This window comes from Acanthopagrus latus, chromosome 19 (genome assembly GCF_904848185.1).
Source record: "Acanthopagrus latus isolate v.2019 chromosome 19, fAcaLat1.1, whole genome shotgun sequence".
NCBI classification, from domain to species: Eukaryota; Metazoa; Chordata; class Actinopteri; order Spariformes; family Sparidae; genus Acanthopagrus; species Acanthopagrus latus.
In genome coordinates this window covers 11,144,074-11,158,626 of record NC_051057.1, presented here as the reverse complement: position 1 = coordinate 11,158,626, position 14,553 = coordinate 11,144,074, and the positions used below count along the sequence as shown (strand labels likewise).

Here is a 14,553-nt window from a genome sequence, read left to right as displayed (position 1 = left end):
GAAACATTACCTCAGCCCCCTTGGATATCTTACCTTCTGCCCTCGGAGGTGGTGTGAGAGGCCCCGGCTGACACACACACACACGCACCTGGTGATCCTTTTCCTTTTGGTTTTTTATGGCGCTGGGTTACTGTTTAACATCCCCACCCTACTTTGAGTTTGTTTAGTAAATCGATCTAATGACAGGGCTATGGTGGCGCCATCCAATGTGTCGCTCCATGAATTATAGGCTGCTCAGCTCTCCAGCCTTTCTCTTTTAATGTCGCTGAGCACCTTTTTTTTTTTTTTTTACCACTTTCTTAGTGTCACTTAGACCAATGTTGCACTGAAGGGAGGTTGTTCACTACCGGAGTACAACAGTACACCTGGATAAATGCACATCCCAGACAGAAACAGAAGCAAAGGTAAGTCAGACGCCTCCCGTGAAGACTTTTGTCACTGAAATGTCAAAATGTCCACCTTAGCCGTTAGAATTCTAAAGCTGCTTTTGTGGAGGAAGTGAAGTTTACCTTTTGCAGTTTCTTGAGGAAGTTTGCTAACGAGTTCTGCTAAATCACGTGGTTTAGTATTTTGGTGGTAATCCCCCCCATTCACCAGACACCTGAATTCCGTGAAAAGAGCTGGTATACTCTTACACTGTGGGATACAGTCTAGATACGGTCTGTGGTCGTCCGAGTGTTGAATTTTTGTTCTTTCTCGCCTCTCTGTCCGCCAGCATTTTGGTGAGATAAGACAGACTCACTTTGTCACGCGTGCCGTGCTGTAAAGATCATGTGATAACCTGTATCATCTGAACAAGCGCGTAATGTGCAACACGAGCAGTGTTCCACAGCAATATATCGCTAAGAGGGAAGATGGCAATAAAGTCAAATTGTGTTTTTCTCTTCAGATGTACTAATAACAGCATACTACCATTGAGAGGACATAAAAATACGTAAAAAAATAAAATAAAAAATTCTGAAGTAACTTAAAGTGATTTATTTTGGGGAATTTACGGTAATAGGAAATTCCTTGCCCCCAGGCATTACATTTTTTGCAGCGCCTCAGCCAAACATTGGATTTGCATCAAGTGGCCACAGTGACACACACACATACTTACACAATATGACTGAATCTAAAAGAGCTTAAGAACAGCCCCTGAGTAAACTTACCTTTGTGAATGCTGCGCTGGCGATATTTTGTCAGATGATTTGTCGATTGATTTCTGAGGCTGCAGTGTGTGTTGTTGTATTGAGTGACTCAAATTGCACAGGTGACCGGGTTCACCCTGTGTATCGTGTTTACAGTTTGAAGACAAACGGGCATCTGTAACAATAAAAGCATTTCCATTTTGAATGGTGAATGCTGTTGACCAGAATTTTTACTAGGTGGTGATATAAGCGGGTTTGTGTCCTTCTGCTGGCCACACATGTACATTTTAAGCAAACCATCTGCTGTTAAGTTTTGTTGACTAGTTTAACTGTTTTTTTTTTAATTCACATGTCGCTATTCATTTTCGCAAATCCTAAGTTATAGCACTGGTATGAGAACTGATCCTGTAGAAATGCTGCTAATAATGTTTACCCTATCAAAATAAAAGCTGATGGACCCTTCCATAGAGTTCTAAAAAGTAAATACTATTTAACTGAGCTGTGTGTATTTTTTTACTCATCTACTATCGCCAGGCATCAGGAAGTGGCATTTTACTAGAGTCAGTTGGCCGGTTGCTCATCATCTGCGACTATTAAAACCTCTAAGCTAAACAGAGGCGACAGTATTATGGCCAGTTCACACAGAGATGGCCTCTTTGCACTGGGTTTTATGGCTTCAAAAAGCTTTTGGTTGCTGGGCGGACAAGAGGTTTCTGAATTATGTCGTGCTTGGGTTTCAGCTGAAGAAGTCATAACAGCTTTTATTATTTTAAGTATTACCCTACAGTTCCTGGACGGTGTTAAATTTGCTGGGATGCAGGATTGCACCCAATCATGACTAGACTGGTCGTGGTGTATGTGGCAAACAAAGCCGACTAATGGCAATGTTTGGAATGTTGTATCATGATCGAAACAAATATTGGTTTGATTTCTCAAGTGTTCAAAATGGACAAATAAAAAAGATCAAAGCATCGTTGCACCAACACAAGCGTATTCCTATGCCTGTTGTCCTTGCACTTAACAGGAGGGTGAGGCTAAAAAAAACCCAGAGGTGGGAGGAGCACTCAGACATTGTGTTTAAGTAAAGGTAGCATTACCATAATAGTACAAATGATGTCATGTCATGCTTTTATCAGCATCATCATGCACTTAAAGTTCAAAAAGTAAAAGTCCTCATTATGCAGAATGACTTTTCTGAATAATATATATCATATAAATGGATTATAATTACTGATGCATCAATGTGTGCATCGCGTTTATGGTGTAGCTGGTAAAGCTAAATTAACTGTAATTATATAGTTCATTTGCAGGTTAGAGTTTTATCCTAAAGCAATTTTATGGAGAAAGTGGCACATTGTGTAACTGATTTGTAGTGGAGTCGAAGTATGAAGCTGCTGAAAAGGGAAATACTCAAATAATGTACAAGTAACCTCAGAACTGTTACAGTTACTTTTCACACAACACTTGCCTGGTTTGAACCAGTGGCAATGGATTAAAATGACATCCAGTCATGAATATGAACTGGATTTAATGTGAGACTTTGCCTGAGTACAAGCAAGTACAAAAAGTCTTCCCTTCTTTGTGTGTGTTGAAGGTGCACTATGTAGTTTTTAGGACAGAATATTAATCAAACTTAAACCTCAAATATATCAAATATTATATAAACTAAATAAACAAGCTTTCTTTGTTTTCCTGACTGAATAAACTCAATATACAAAGCGCTCTTAAAGGACAGCACAGTTTCATACTGTTTTACATTGTTTATATGTGGCAGACCCTGCCACCTATTTAGCTTCAAACAAGACCTGGGGACCTTGTTTTCCTCTGAGAACAGATTGTTCATGCACTGCTGGAAATAATAAATAGTTCTGAGTTTGTATTATCACCTCATCCATATTCTAAATATTACCTCTCTGAGTTTCAGTTTTTCCAAAACTACGTAGTGCACCTTTAAAACCCATCTCTATCAGATGAAACTCGCCACTGACCCGCATTATGCATTCACACAATTTACCCCTTCTGTGTTAATACGTTTAAACCAGGTTTATTCTGGTTAAATTAAGTGGTTTAAATTAAGTACGCTCCTGCTGCAGTGCTTCGTGTCAGTCCTTCCGTGTGTTCTGTGATTGTAAAGATCCACTCTCCACAAACCTGATGAGTCAGGAGGCCTGCCTCACTGCCTGGTTAAAATGTAATCTCTCTGTCACTTCTCTCTCTCTCTTTCTTTTGTTACTGTCTCTCGACCCCCCCATTTCAGCCTCCCCCATTAACTAATGTATCTGTTGTTACCTTGCGACCGGGTACTAATTGCTCTTTTTCTCGTCACGCCTAGTAAGCAATCTGTGATAATATGCATTCTGATTTACATTATTACCCCTGTGCCTGCTAATTGTAGGTGCTTCTCTGACTGGCCCACCCATGACTGATGTAGGGCATCCAATCTCCCACAATATAACCTCTTATCATTTACAGCCTTCTCTAACACAATGCTCCAAACTGATTACCTCTAAGCCACACAATAAGATTTAGTGCAATGAAATTCCCCATGTGAGATGGGAGGGTTGGGACATTTTAACAGGTTTATAGAGCGTTTACAGCATTTCCGCCCCAAAAGAGGAGGCGGCTCACTGACAACTGCCTTCAACTGTTCACCTCAACATGCATTTCAAGGGAAATCTGGCCTGCTTCTATAATCAGGGGGTGCTAAGTTTGAGAGCTCTAAATGTGTTTGACTACTGCACACACACACACACACACACACACACACACACACACACACACACACACAGCAGATCAACCTGTCTGAAAAATCTCATCCATCTTCAACAGTGACACTGAAATGAAACGCACAAAAAAGATATTCAAAGACGTGGCACCAGGCACATAAATATTCCTTTAATTAACCAAAAAAACAAACAATAGCAGGTTTGTTTGCGGTAGGCGACTGTATATGTCTTGTACATTTAGAAAAATACAGAATAATGTTGTATCAACAGGGGACTGGAGTGTGTTTGTGGAAGTTATCGGTATTTTCCACTTCACTTTGTGTCTTTATAGATTATATCTGCTGAGCTGGTGGTGTTATTACTCCACTATTGATTAGATTAGGTTGCCTTGGAAGGACACACACACACACACACACACACACACACACACACACACACACACACACACACACACACACACACACACGAAGACGTGCGCATTCATAAACACATGTGCCTTTAAGACTAAACCCCTTGTCATGCATGCAGACACACTGACATGCACATATAAAAGGATGCTGTCCTCCAAATGGTGACGAGATCAGTCTCCTTGTTAAAAAGAAGAGGTGTAAAAGAAAAAAAAAACAGAGGCAGAGGGGGTTGATGGGAAATATCTCCTCCACCGTTATCTATCCATCCCTGTGATAAGTGTGAAGGAGAAGGACAGATAAGTAATGTGCAATAAGGTGAGAAGTCTTAGCCAAAGCTCCACCCCTCTCCTTCTTCCAAGCCCAATCAGATGGGATTACAGATCTTTTATGCTAGGGATCACTCTTGTCATGTCTGTAAGAATTAGATGAGGCACAAACCAGCAGAAAAAAATAGAAAAGGAAAGAGAAAAACTAGAGAGAACTTGGGGGAGAGGAGAGACGAAGAAGGTGCGAGGAAGACCAAGCCCAAACAGGAATGAAGTATCCTCCTGCTCCTCAGAGTAAATCTCTGTTAGACATGGAAGTAGCCAACTACTGCGAAGGCCTAGATCCCTCATACAGCACGCTGGGCTTTGAGAATGCAGAAGTGCTCTATGGAGGAGGAGGTAAGTGCGTGTGCATGTAGCCACATACACACACACACACACACACACACACACACACACACAAACAAAGGTGTGTGTGTGTGTGTGTGTGTGTGTGTGTGTGTGTGTGTGTGTGTGTTGTGTATCTGTTTGATCTGTGGCCTCTTGATCGGTGTCTCTGTTATGGAGGTTTGGAATGAGACATCCACCTCAGAACCAGTTGAGGAAGTGAGCTACAAACATTCTGATGAAGTGAGATGAGCAGAACACAAATGAGTTGCTATTCGCGGGGTGTGAAATCAGCATGACACTTTAATGTTGGCCAACAGAGCGTGTATCCAGTCAGTCGTCTGTTTACACTGACAGTGGCAAAATTATTCTAGTTGCCTGTTGCTTGTATATGAATACGTACACGGAGTACTCGTACTAGTCATGAAGGAAAGAACAGGGCTGGGTCGAGGTTGTAAAATCATATCGTTAATAAAAACTGTTTGGGCAGGAATTGCAGGTATGCATCGTAAAGACATTTTATTGAGGAGCGAGCATGCAGCTCAGTGATACACTGATGTCACCTCAGCATGTGGATGGAAAACTAGTCAAACATTGACTCATCTCGCCTTGGGTGTTGGGGGGGGGGGTTGTGTATGTGTCAATGTTCCTGTTCCTGATGACTTTTACATGCACATGCTATGATTTTGTTTTAGACAGGACTATAACTATGCAGACAATGATGATGATTATGGTTTTGATCATGATGACGATACCGCTGCTTGTACTGATAATGACGACGATCATGATGATTACGAGAATGTCGATGACAGCGAGTAAAAAAAAACCAGACAGCAACGGTAACATGTTAAATGGATGCTGATTGAACTTCCATTTGTTCTTTAGTCTGATTTATGTTTTGCGGATGCATCGACTATAATGTGCAAACCAAACACGGCACAAATGACTTTGCAGCTACACACATCTGTAGTTAGTCTGTGAGTTATGCACAGATTACATACACAATCACATTGAAGGGGATGTGGCTCAGGAGGTAGAGTGGGTCGACCTCTGCAATACTGTACAGTTGTATTTGTCAGTTCATTTGTGTCTTTAACAACATATGCACAATACAGATGTGTGAGCTTGTGTTTTTTTGCATTGTTGGAATGTAAGTAAGTGCATTTGCTCAAGTTCAATTTTGAGTTACTTTACTGGAGTAGTCCCATTTCCTGCTAATTTGTACTTCCAGTCCAATACATGCTGGAGGCAAATAGTGGGCGCTCAGAGCACTGTGAGCACAGGACTGGGACAGGCTAGCTGGTTAGCATGATAACTTCAGTAGATATCTCTGCAGCACAGTACACAAGCCTCACAGTATCAAAAGCTGTTATTTCTTCCCATTCTGTTGACAATTTTGATATTTTTTTTGAATGTTTTCAACTTAAATTCTTACACACTGCACGTTTTCCACATCATTTATTTCATATTTTGATTCACTTTGCCGATTGCATCCTGTATTTGAGCCAAAACAAGCACATCAATCAATTACTTCAATCGACTAGCAGATTATAAAGAGGGTCAGGCTAGGATTAGGGTTAGTCAACCTCTGTGTACATAAAAGTAAGTATAAATATGATTTATAAAGGTAATAAGGTAAAGTAATGATACTTAATTACATTTAATATCAGATACTTTAAGACTTTTACTCAAGCACCATTCACATCAGTTAGTTTCACGTTTACCAAAGTAATTAATTACCATGATATGTGAACTTTTACTCAAATATGATGTTTGGCTACTTTTTAAAAAACTGCACACATATATGTGTATTTACCTGCTGGAGTGTTTTTGTGTTGTGTTTCAGACAACATGCCGACAGAGCCGAACCTGCCTGGTCCAGACGGAGTCGGCACTAACTGTGCCATCTGCGGAGACAAAGCCACAGGGAAACACTACGGAGCCTCCAGCTGTGACGGCTGCAAAGGCTTCTTCAGACGCTCCATACGCAAGAGCCACGTCTACACCTGCAGGTACAGATGACCAAAACATATTCGCATGAAAAAAAACAAAAAAACAAAAAACATGTGGCACACGTGAAATCATTTAAGCGACGTCGCATGAATGTGCATAACAACATGCTCTTGTGCTTCTTCATGATCATGTGCAGTGGTCTGAATAGAACTCCTGCTGATAACTGACTTTTTAGCCCACTAAACATTTCATTATGTTACAGTACACCGTTACTGTTACTTATATAATTTTTATGTTCGTTGCTTGCAGGTTCAGCAGGCAGTGCATTGTGGATAAAGATAAGAGGAACCAGTGTCGTTTCTGCAGACTCAACAAATGCTTCAGGGCTGGCATGAAGAAAGAAGGTTTGGAAACCAATGACCTTTATGGTCATGACTGCATTCTTCCATTTTGAACGGCACTTAAAGTGTTTTTGACACAACATGACCTGACGGTCATGGTGAGTTTGTCAGTAGGTATAGACATGGTATAGACTTAAGTAGTGGCACTGAGGGGAAACACTGTTGTCAGAGAATCTGTAAGCGACTTCAAGATGGTTGAAACTGGCTCAGCTATAAAATAAGTGATTACTTAGCCTGTGTGTGTATTTATGAGGGGTATAACCTTGGCACACAGTTTTATGACACCTAATCATGTGTTATTCAAACATGTTGTTCTGGATCGTGACTGGTTAACGTTTGACTCCTCTTGCTGATGCTAGCCTATATGGTTACTTTTCCTAAATATTAACTGGACCAGTGCCTGTCTCAACAGCCACCATTACAAACTCAAGCACATTCTTGAGAAACTAGGACGTGAATGTTAGCAGGACTACTGGACATATTCCCATTTGAAAGTTAGTTAATTTTTACATTGAGTAAACAGCAGGAGTTTCTTCCTCTTCCTTTTTTATTGCTCTTTCTGTTTTCACCCACAGTAACTTTGGCTGTCTGCTCTCTCTAAGCCGTACAGAACGAGAGAGATCGGATCAGCTCCCGCAGAAGTATCCCCGACTCCCAAGACTTGCCACCTATCACCATTTTGGCCCAAGCAGAGTCACTGTCCCAACAGGTGACCGTTTTTTCTTTATAATTTCCCACGATGGTGGCATGTGAGCTGATTATAAAAGCATGAGGAGATCTAATAATCGTGACTGGTAAAGCTCTTATCATCTGTGTCCCTCCAGATCACGGCTCCAGTTGGACATATCGCAGACATGTCTGAGCAGAAGTCAGCCTCTGTCGGCGATGTCTGTGATTCTATGAGACAGCAGTTATTGGTGTTGGTGGAATGGGCCAAATATATTCCTGCCTTTGGAGAACTGCCACTAGACGACCAGGTAACAGGGCTCCGATGCTCGGGGCTTTTATTGCGTGTTTATAAGTTAAACCCAACACCTTTCAGACTTGAGTACTTTTTCTTTGTATATCGCCTGTGCTAAGCTCGTGTGGGTGTGCTTGCTTCTCTAACAAAGAGCTTGTTCCCGGTCCAAGCACTTTCAGTTAGAAAAAAGATCCTCTTAAATCAACCAAATGCACTCGCCGGTGAATTATCACTCTGAATACAGTAAACAGCTCTTAAATTACATTATCATGTGGGAGATGCATTGTTGCATTCCTTGCTGTTATTTGTTTAACTGTGTGTGTGTGTGTGTTTGTCTCCAGGTGAGCTTGCTCAGGGCACACGCAGGTGAACACCTCTTGCTCGGGGTCGCCAAAAGGTCAATGCCATTCAAGGACTTCCTTCTTTTAGGTACAAACCGGCCCGATAGAATGGCATCTTATTCATGTGTGGTGCGGTTAGCGCTGAAGTGCGAAGACTGATCAAATGTTGTGTTAGCTGACAATGATTAACTAAAGGTTTGTGTTTTCTTTGTGACTTCAAAAAGTGTCTCGTGTAAACGGCATTACTCATTACCGGGGCATGTAGCAACATCGTACTGTAGGCACATCTGTCCACTGCCAGCACACACACACACATGCACACACGCACACAGGCTCACACACACACACACACACACACACACACACACACACACACACACACACACACACACACACACACACACGCACGTATCGTATCACCACAACCTTCACTGGAACCCTTAAATAGGCCTGAAAAAAAAAAATCTACAAGATCCAAGTTATCACCTTCAAGGTTATAAGTACAGCACTATTCCCCTCCATGCTTCCACACCAACACACTCGCCTCCTGTCAATTCCCTTCAACACAACCGCTGACTGATTACGCTCTGTGTCCGCAGGTAACGGCTGTGTGATCCACAGGAACAGTCCCGAAGCGGAGATCTGCCGGGTGGCCAACCGAGTGCTGGACGAGCTGGTCCAGCCCTTCCAGGATATTCAGATAGACGACAACGAGTATGCGGCGCTCAAGGCCATTGTCTTCTTTGACCCAGGTAACAAAAAAGGTCATCTCTACCCTCTTCCTGGGGATGAGCTCATTCAAGAACTATTGTCTGTATTTGTAATTAAAATGGCCATCTTCTTGGTATGGTAAATGATAACACGAGCGAGGCATTCTAGTAGCAATGCAAAAGAAAACTGTTAACCTGAATACGAGCATAATACGTCTCCTTTAAAACTAAATTATGTACATTTCTTGTTTAATATTTCAAGGAAAGGTTGGAGCATAAACCCAGGAAAAACAGATTGAAGATGACTGAAAATCTAGCCTGAAAAATATTCTTAATAACACCTTGTCCCATTCCCGTAGCCGCAGATCCCTATTTTCCCATCCAATCCCGTCTATCTGGTCACATTTCCCCCCTCAGAGATGGATCCCAATCCCGATCTCTCCTATCCCTGCCCCCCATCATATGTTACCTGCCCCCCTTTACTCTCCCTTTCTCTAAATCTCCTCATTTTGCCCTCATGCCCCAGTTTGACCATAATCATTCCATCAATTCCTCTCATATCCTCAATCCCACCCTGATCTTTCTGTTTTTTGCTTTTTTTTTTGCTTTTTTTACCTCTTCACCCTCCTGTCCTTCAACCACCCTCCCCACCCTTTCTAATCCACACCCCCACCTCACGCTTTGCCTCCCAATCTGCAGATGCAAAGTCTTTACGGGACCCGTCGAAGATCAAGGCCATGCGTCTGCAGGTAGGTCGAGCGTTTGACCCTCGCAGCTTATTGCAGAGCTGCATTTCTTTTCAATAATGCTCTACTGAAATTTCCAATAATAAAAAAGAACAGCCTAACTTTCAATATTCATTACGCACTGCATTCTATTTTGCATTTTCACGCAAATATATGAGGGCAGGGTAACTTATACCGATGGAGCCTTGGCCTCGTGTGTGTGCACAGGTCCAGATGAGTCTGGAGGACTACATCAACGACCGCCAGTATGACTCCAGGGGTCGTTTCGGAGAGCTGTTACTGCTGCTGCCCACCCTGCAGAGCATCACCTGGCAGATGATCGAACAGCTCCAGTTCATCAAGCTCTGCGGCCTGGCCAAGATAGACAACCTGCTGCACGAAATGCTGCTGGGAGGTGAGACCGGGCCCACGTCCGTGCTTGTAAAACTGTAGACAGAAAAACGGCTTGACCTTCAGTAAGACCGACAAATGCTCCAGTGGAGATCCTGTGCACAAGCCAAGCAATGTAAAAAAAAAAACCAAACAAAACAACTAAAAGTATCTAAGAAAAAGTGTTCCTGGATATATACAATGGGTTAAAAAAAAAAAAAGTTTTGTGGGATTTTGCAGAAATTTAGCCTCACTCTGCATTTACAGTACATTAGACAAGGCCAAAATAGACAACTTGGTACGTGAGATGCCGCTCGCTGCAAACATATATAAATATGTATAAAAAAGCATGTCTGTAGTTAAAGGTAGCACGCATCAAACACATTCTGAGCAGGGCCGTGACAGCCAACTCAAGCACAAGATGAGGCGTGAGAATAAAGTGCCGAGTCATCTCCAAGCGCGTCTTCCATTTTTTTTTTCACCCCACACGCTAAAAACAACTCCAGGATATGACACCCTGGCTTCTGTGTACAGAAAGAGCCGCGTGTGTTTCACATTTCCGCAGCCTGCAATGTGGAACTAACACAACAAAAACACAGCTATTCAAATATTGTTAACGATATTATATTTAGTAAAATGAATAAGCAACTGATATAAATATATATAACCAAAAAAACAAGCTAACCAGACAATCAGGAAAATGAAATGACGTGATCTTTTGCAAAATTGAAGGGTTATTTGTGTTTGTGAGTCGAGTCAGACAGGCTTGATCACTGAGTCCCTGTGTCATGTGTTCAGGCCTTACATCAGAGCCAACGCACCTGCACCACCCAGCACACACCCAGCTGGCCCAGGACCCTTTGACCGGACACACACTGGTCATCAGCACCATGCCCGTTGCTCACACTCCACTGATAGGTAAGAGGTTCGATCACGCAAACTGCATTCAGTCGGGCCGGCACAAATGCCCTGACACACACACATAAGATATGTGAAAAGGCAAGCGCATGTCCAATCTATCACTTCTGCTGAAATGTCACAAAAACTGTGACTGCCAGATGTGTTTCCATTAACATAACTAATAAATAGGCATCCTGAATATTAAAGAAACCATAAAATGTAATGTTTACAAGAACTGGTGAATACTGGCCATATTGTGCGCTTTCATTTAAAAATAAAAAATGCATTTGGCTATATTACACCACCTAATGGCCACACAAGATTGATGGGAACCATCTATAAAGCAGCAGCCGCAGATGTAAAAATGTCCCGTGGGCCGCTGTGGATACATTTTCCAGACTATATATATATGTATACTGTTTTTTTTTCCACCCAAAACATTTCAATTTGCAAAAAGACTAAATAAAATGTCTCTTTGTCCCCCGCAGCCTCTCCAGACACTCCCATCCCATCTCCCCCTCAGGGTGCTGCCCCCGAGAAGTACAAACACTTCCCCCAGCCTCTTTGTCCTCCAGCCAGCCCCTCGCCGTCCTCACAGACTGATCCCTGACTTCTCTCTGCACTATGTCAAAGAAGCTGACACTGGATCAGTTTCCTTGTCTCATATTCATCGTCCAAGTTATGGTATTAGCCATCCCTGTTCCGTGTCTGCGGTTAGACTGCTGCCCCCCCCCCCCCCCCCCCCCCCCAATAACTGCAATAACTGGGAGCTCATCAAAGCTGCTGTGTGCAGCACTTTCAAACTTCAGTATGTCACTTTCAAATTGAACTAACGAAATGCCAAAATAAGGGTTTAACAAAACATGCTGTGCATTTTTGTGGTCACCTAACACTAAAATACCATTTTTTCAGCTTAGGTTTTACAACAATTTCATGCCAAGAAGGCACAAGCTCTTAAACATAACGGCGATACAGTCTTATTCAACATCTTTTGTTTTTTAAACATGCCATGTAAACCTTTGCTTTGTTCAAACTGCAGATTTCTTTGGACTAATGTTGTGCTTGATTGGGCATCATAAAGTGAAGAAAATGGTCTCAGTCCTTCTCATACTTTATGTGCAAGTCTGTCACTAAGGAACATCAAATGTTGATTTGTGATTATGTGCAAATGTATGAAATATGATAAATATCAGCGACGATGGAAACAGAGAGACTCTGAAATTAGATTGCCTGTTTTGTATGCATCAATAGGACCTAATGTGCCTGTAAACTGGTCTAAGATCAGTAATTGTTTTCTAAAGAACTTCAGAAACGTTGCTGATTTTCAGGATTTCGATTCTTTTTTGAACACAATATGGAGTGTACAAAGGAAGTGACTATGAATGTGTGAAAGAAGATGGTTTGTATTGAATACAAGGCCTTAAATACATTTGACTCACAGCATGGCACCTGAATGTTTTTAATAGTAGTCAGCAGCTAAAACATAATTTAATGAGGAACAATAGTCTGTGTCCACGATCAACATCAAAATAAAAATAATATCATTCATAAATAGATTGTGAAGACATCATGTTGAATGTGAAAAGAAATGTGGAAGAAGTCTGATATTTTAATAAGTTACTGTAAATAGACAAACAGCAAATATCTGGATAATTAATCTTAAATGACTTGCTTTATTCAATTTATCTTTTGAATCGCCTGTGTATTTTTATGTTGGTTTCTACAATTCTGTTTTGATTAAAATGAAATTGTGAATATTTCTTAAGTGTTTCATTTGGAATGATTTGGGTTGGTGTGGTTTGCTCATTTCAGTTAAACTATTATACAAGGCACGTAATACACTGTCACCCAACGCACATTCTGTGAACCAAACAGGCGAAGGAAGAAGGAAAATGTATATCACCTGCCCCGTTCTTAATTGAAACATAGAAAACTGGAAACACAGATGGCCAACCTTTCGTCATTTACCTTTATCTTTTCACAAATCATTTCAAATTCAGCAATTTATACTCACATGCAATCGATTACAGTCATGTTAACGTAAATGTTACCCAATAAGTTCACGATGTGCAATTGTTTTTCCTTTATACATTCTTTTAGACTGCATAGTATTTCAGCATGTTAAGTGATTGTCCAGAGAATTACACAATTTCATTCCATATGCTGAAATACACATATTTTTAATGTAATTTAAAATTATGTTTCCCTTTAAGATCCTCATCATTCAATTACAAAATAAACAACCTTTATAGATTTTCAGGTAACAGCCTATTTTTGGTCTTACACATAAATGATAATGTTTTCAATCGGCTAAATCTTTAAGATTGTTGTGCATACAATGAAAAACTCACAGAAGTCCCGTGATGTAATGGTGCAGTAGCACCCTCCTGCTGTCATGAGAGAAAATACAACAGAGTGCTAAATGTAAATGGACCACTTATTGTATACGCTGTACATGTGTCAGTACACCATGTGAAATGAGTATGCATTCATTCATTCAGTCTTTCAAAGTGGAATAAGTGTGAGATGGTAAAAGAGAAATTTCCCTCCCAATCAAACATTTATCTGTCGCCACAACAAATCATTTCCGTGGACATTGCTTGGAGAAAAAAAAAAGGAAATAGACATTTTTTTTTTTTTTTTCACATTTGATCCTGAAAGGAAAACAATATAGACAGACAGATGATGATAAATTGACAGAATGTATTTCAATGTGGTTCCCCCACATGCAAGAATATTGAGTGTGGTTTGTCCATTACTTCCTTCATGGAAGTCATCATGTTCCCCCACAGTTCCATTGGTCAGGGGTATACAGTTTCTATTCAAAGCTTTATTGGCAAGCTATTGAGACAGCATTGGCAAGTGGTGCTGCTCATCTAAAATCAAACTAGTTTCCCCCGTCGTCCATGCGAGAGAACACACTTTGAGACGAACCCTGCGGCCAAACTAGAATGTAAAACGATAATTTAAGCCGAAACTGAGCTGTGCCGGGGCCAACTGTACTTTTAAATCTGTCGTTTTGTTCATGTCTGTCCACACACAATCATTCTCTCGGGGGTTTATGTGTGTGTGTGTGTGTCTGAATGTTTGTGTGCAGTGGATGAGGCCGGGGGATAAAGCTAAGAGCTGTTATACTCTGTATATTGCTGTGCGACTCAGAAAAAAAAAGAAAAGAAAAAAAAAACCACTCAGGTTATTTATGGCAGGGGGAAACGATGCTGTCTAAAATCAACATGGAAGCCAAATCCTACTA

The 14,553-nt window shown here is 41.2% G+C and overlaps 1 protein-coding gene across 2 annotated transcripts; it reads left to right on the top strand.

Moving 5' to 3' along the window:
* The first annotated feature begins 178 nt into the window (after positions 1-178).
* On the top strand, positions 179-13,060 carry hnf4g (hepatocyte nuclear factor 4, gamma). Of its 2 annotated transcripts, none has more exons than XM_037079643.1 (11): positions 179-404; positions 6,766-6,931; positions 7,182-7,276; positions 7,876-7,982; positions 8,098-8,250; positions 8,576-8,663; positions 9,175-9,327; positions 9,985-10,034; positions 10,239-10,425; positions 11,199-11,318; positions 11,789-13,060. In XM_037079643.1, exons 1-11 carry the CDS (start codon positions 374-376, stop codon positions 11,908-11,910), a joined length of 1,272 nt encoding a protein of 423 aa, XP_036935538.1. In that variant the 5' UTR covers positions 179-373; the 3' UTR covers positions 11,911-13,060. The 2 variants fall into 2 exon arrangements, with proteins under 2 accessions (XP_036935538.1, XP_036935537.1); XM_037079642.1 differs by lacking the exon at positions 179-404 and adding an exon at positions 4,619-4,931.
* Positions 13,061-14,553: the final 1,493 nt, after the last annotated feature.

Coding starts and splice junctions, on each gene's coding strand:
- hnf4g (XM_037079642.1), top strand. CDS start 4,802: ATGAAGTATCCTCCTGCTCCTCAGAGTAAATCTCTGTTAGACATGGAA. Junction 8,664..9,174: donor CAAGGACTTCCTTCTTTTAG/GTACAAACCGGC, acceptor CTGTGTCCGCAG/GTAACGGCTGTGTGATCCAC. Junction 9,328..9,984: donor CATTGTCTTCTTTGACCCAG/GTAACAAAAAAG, acceptor CCCAATCTGCAG/ATGCAAAGTCTTTACGGGAC.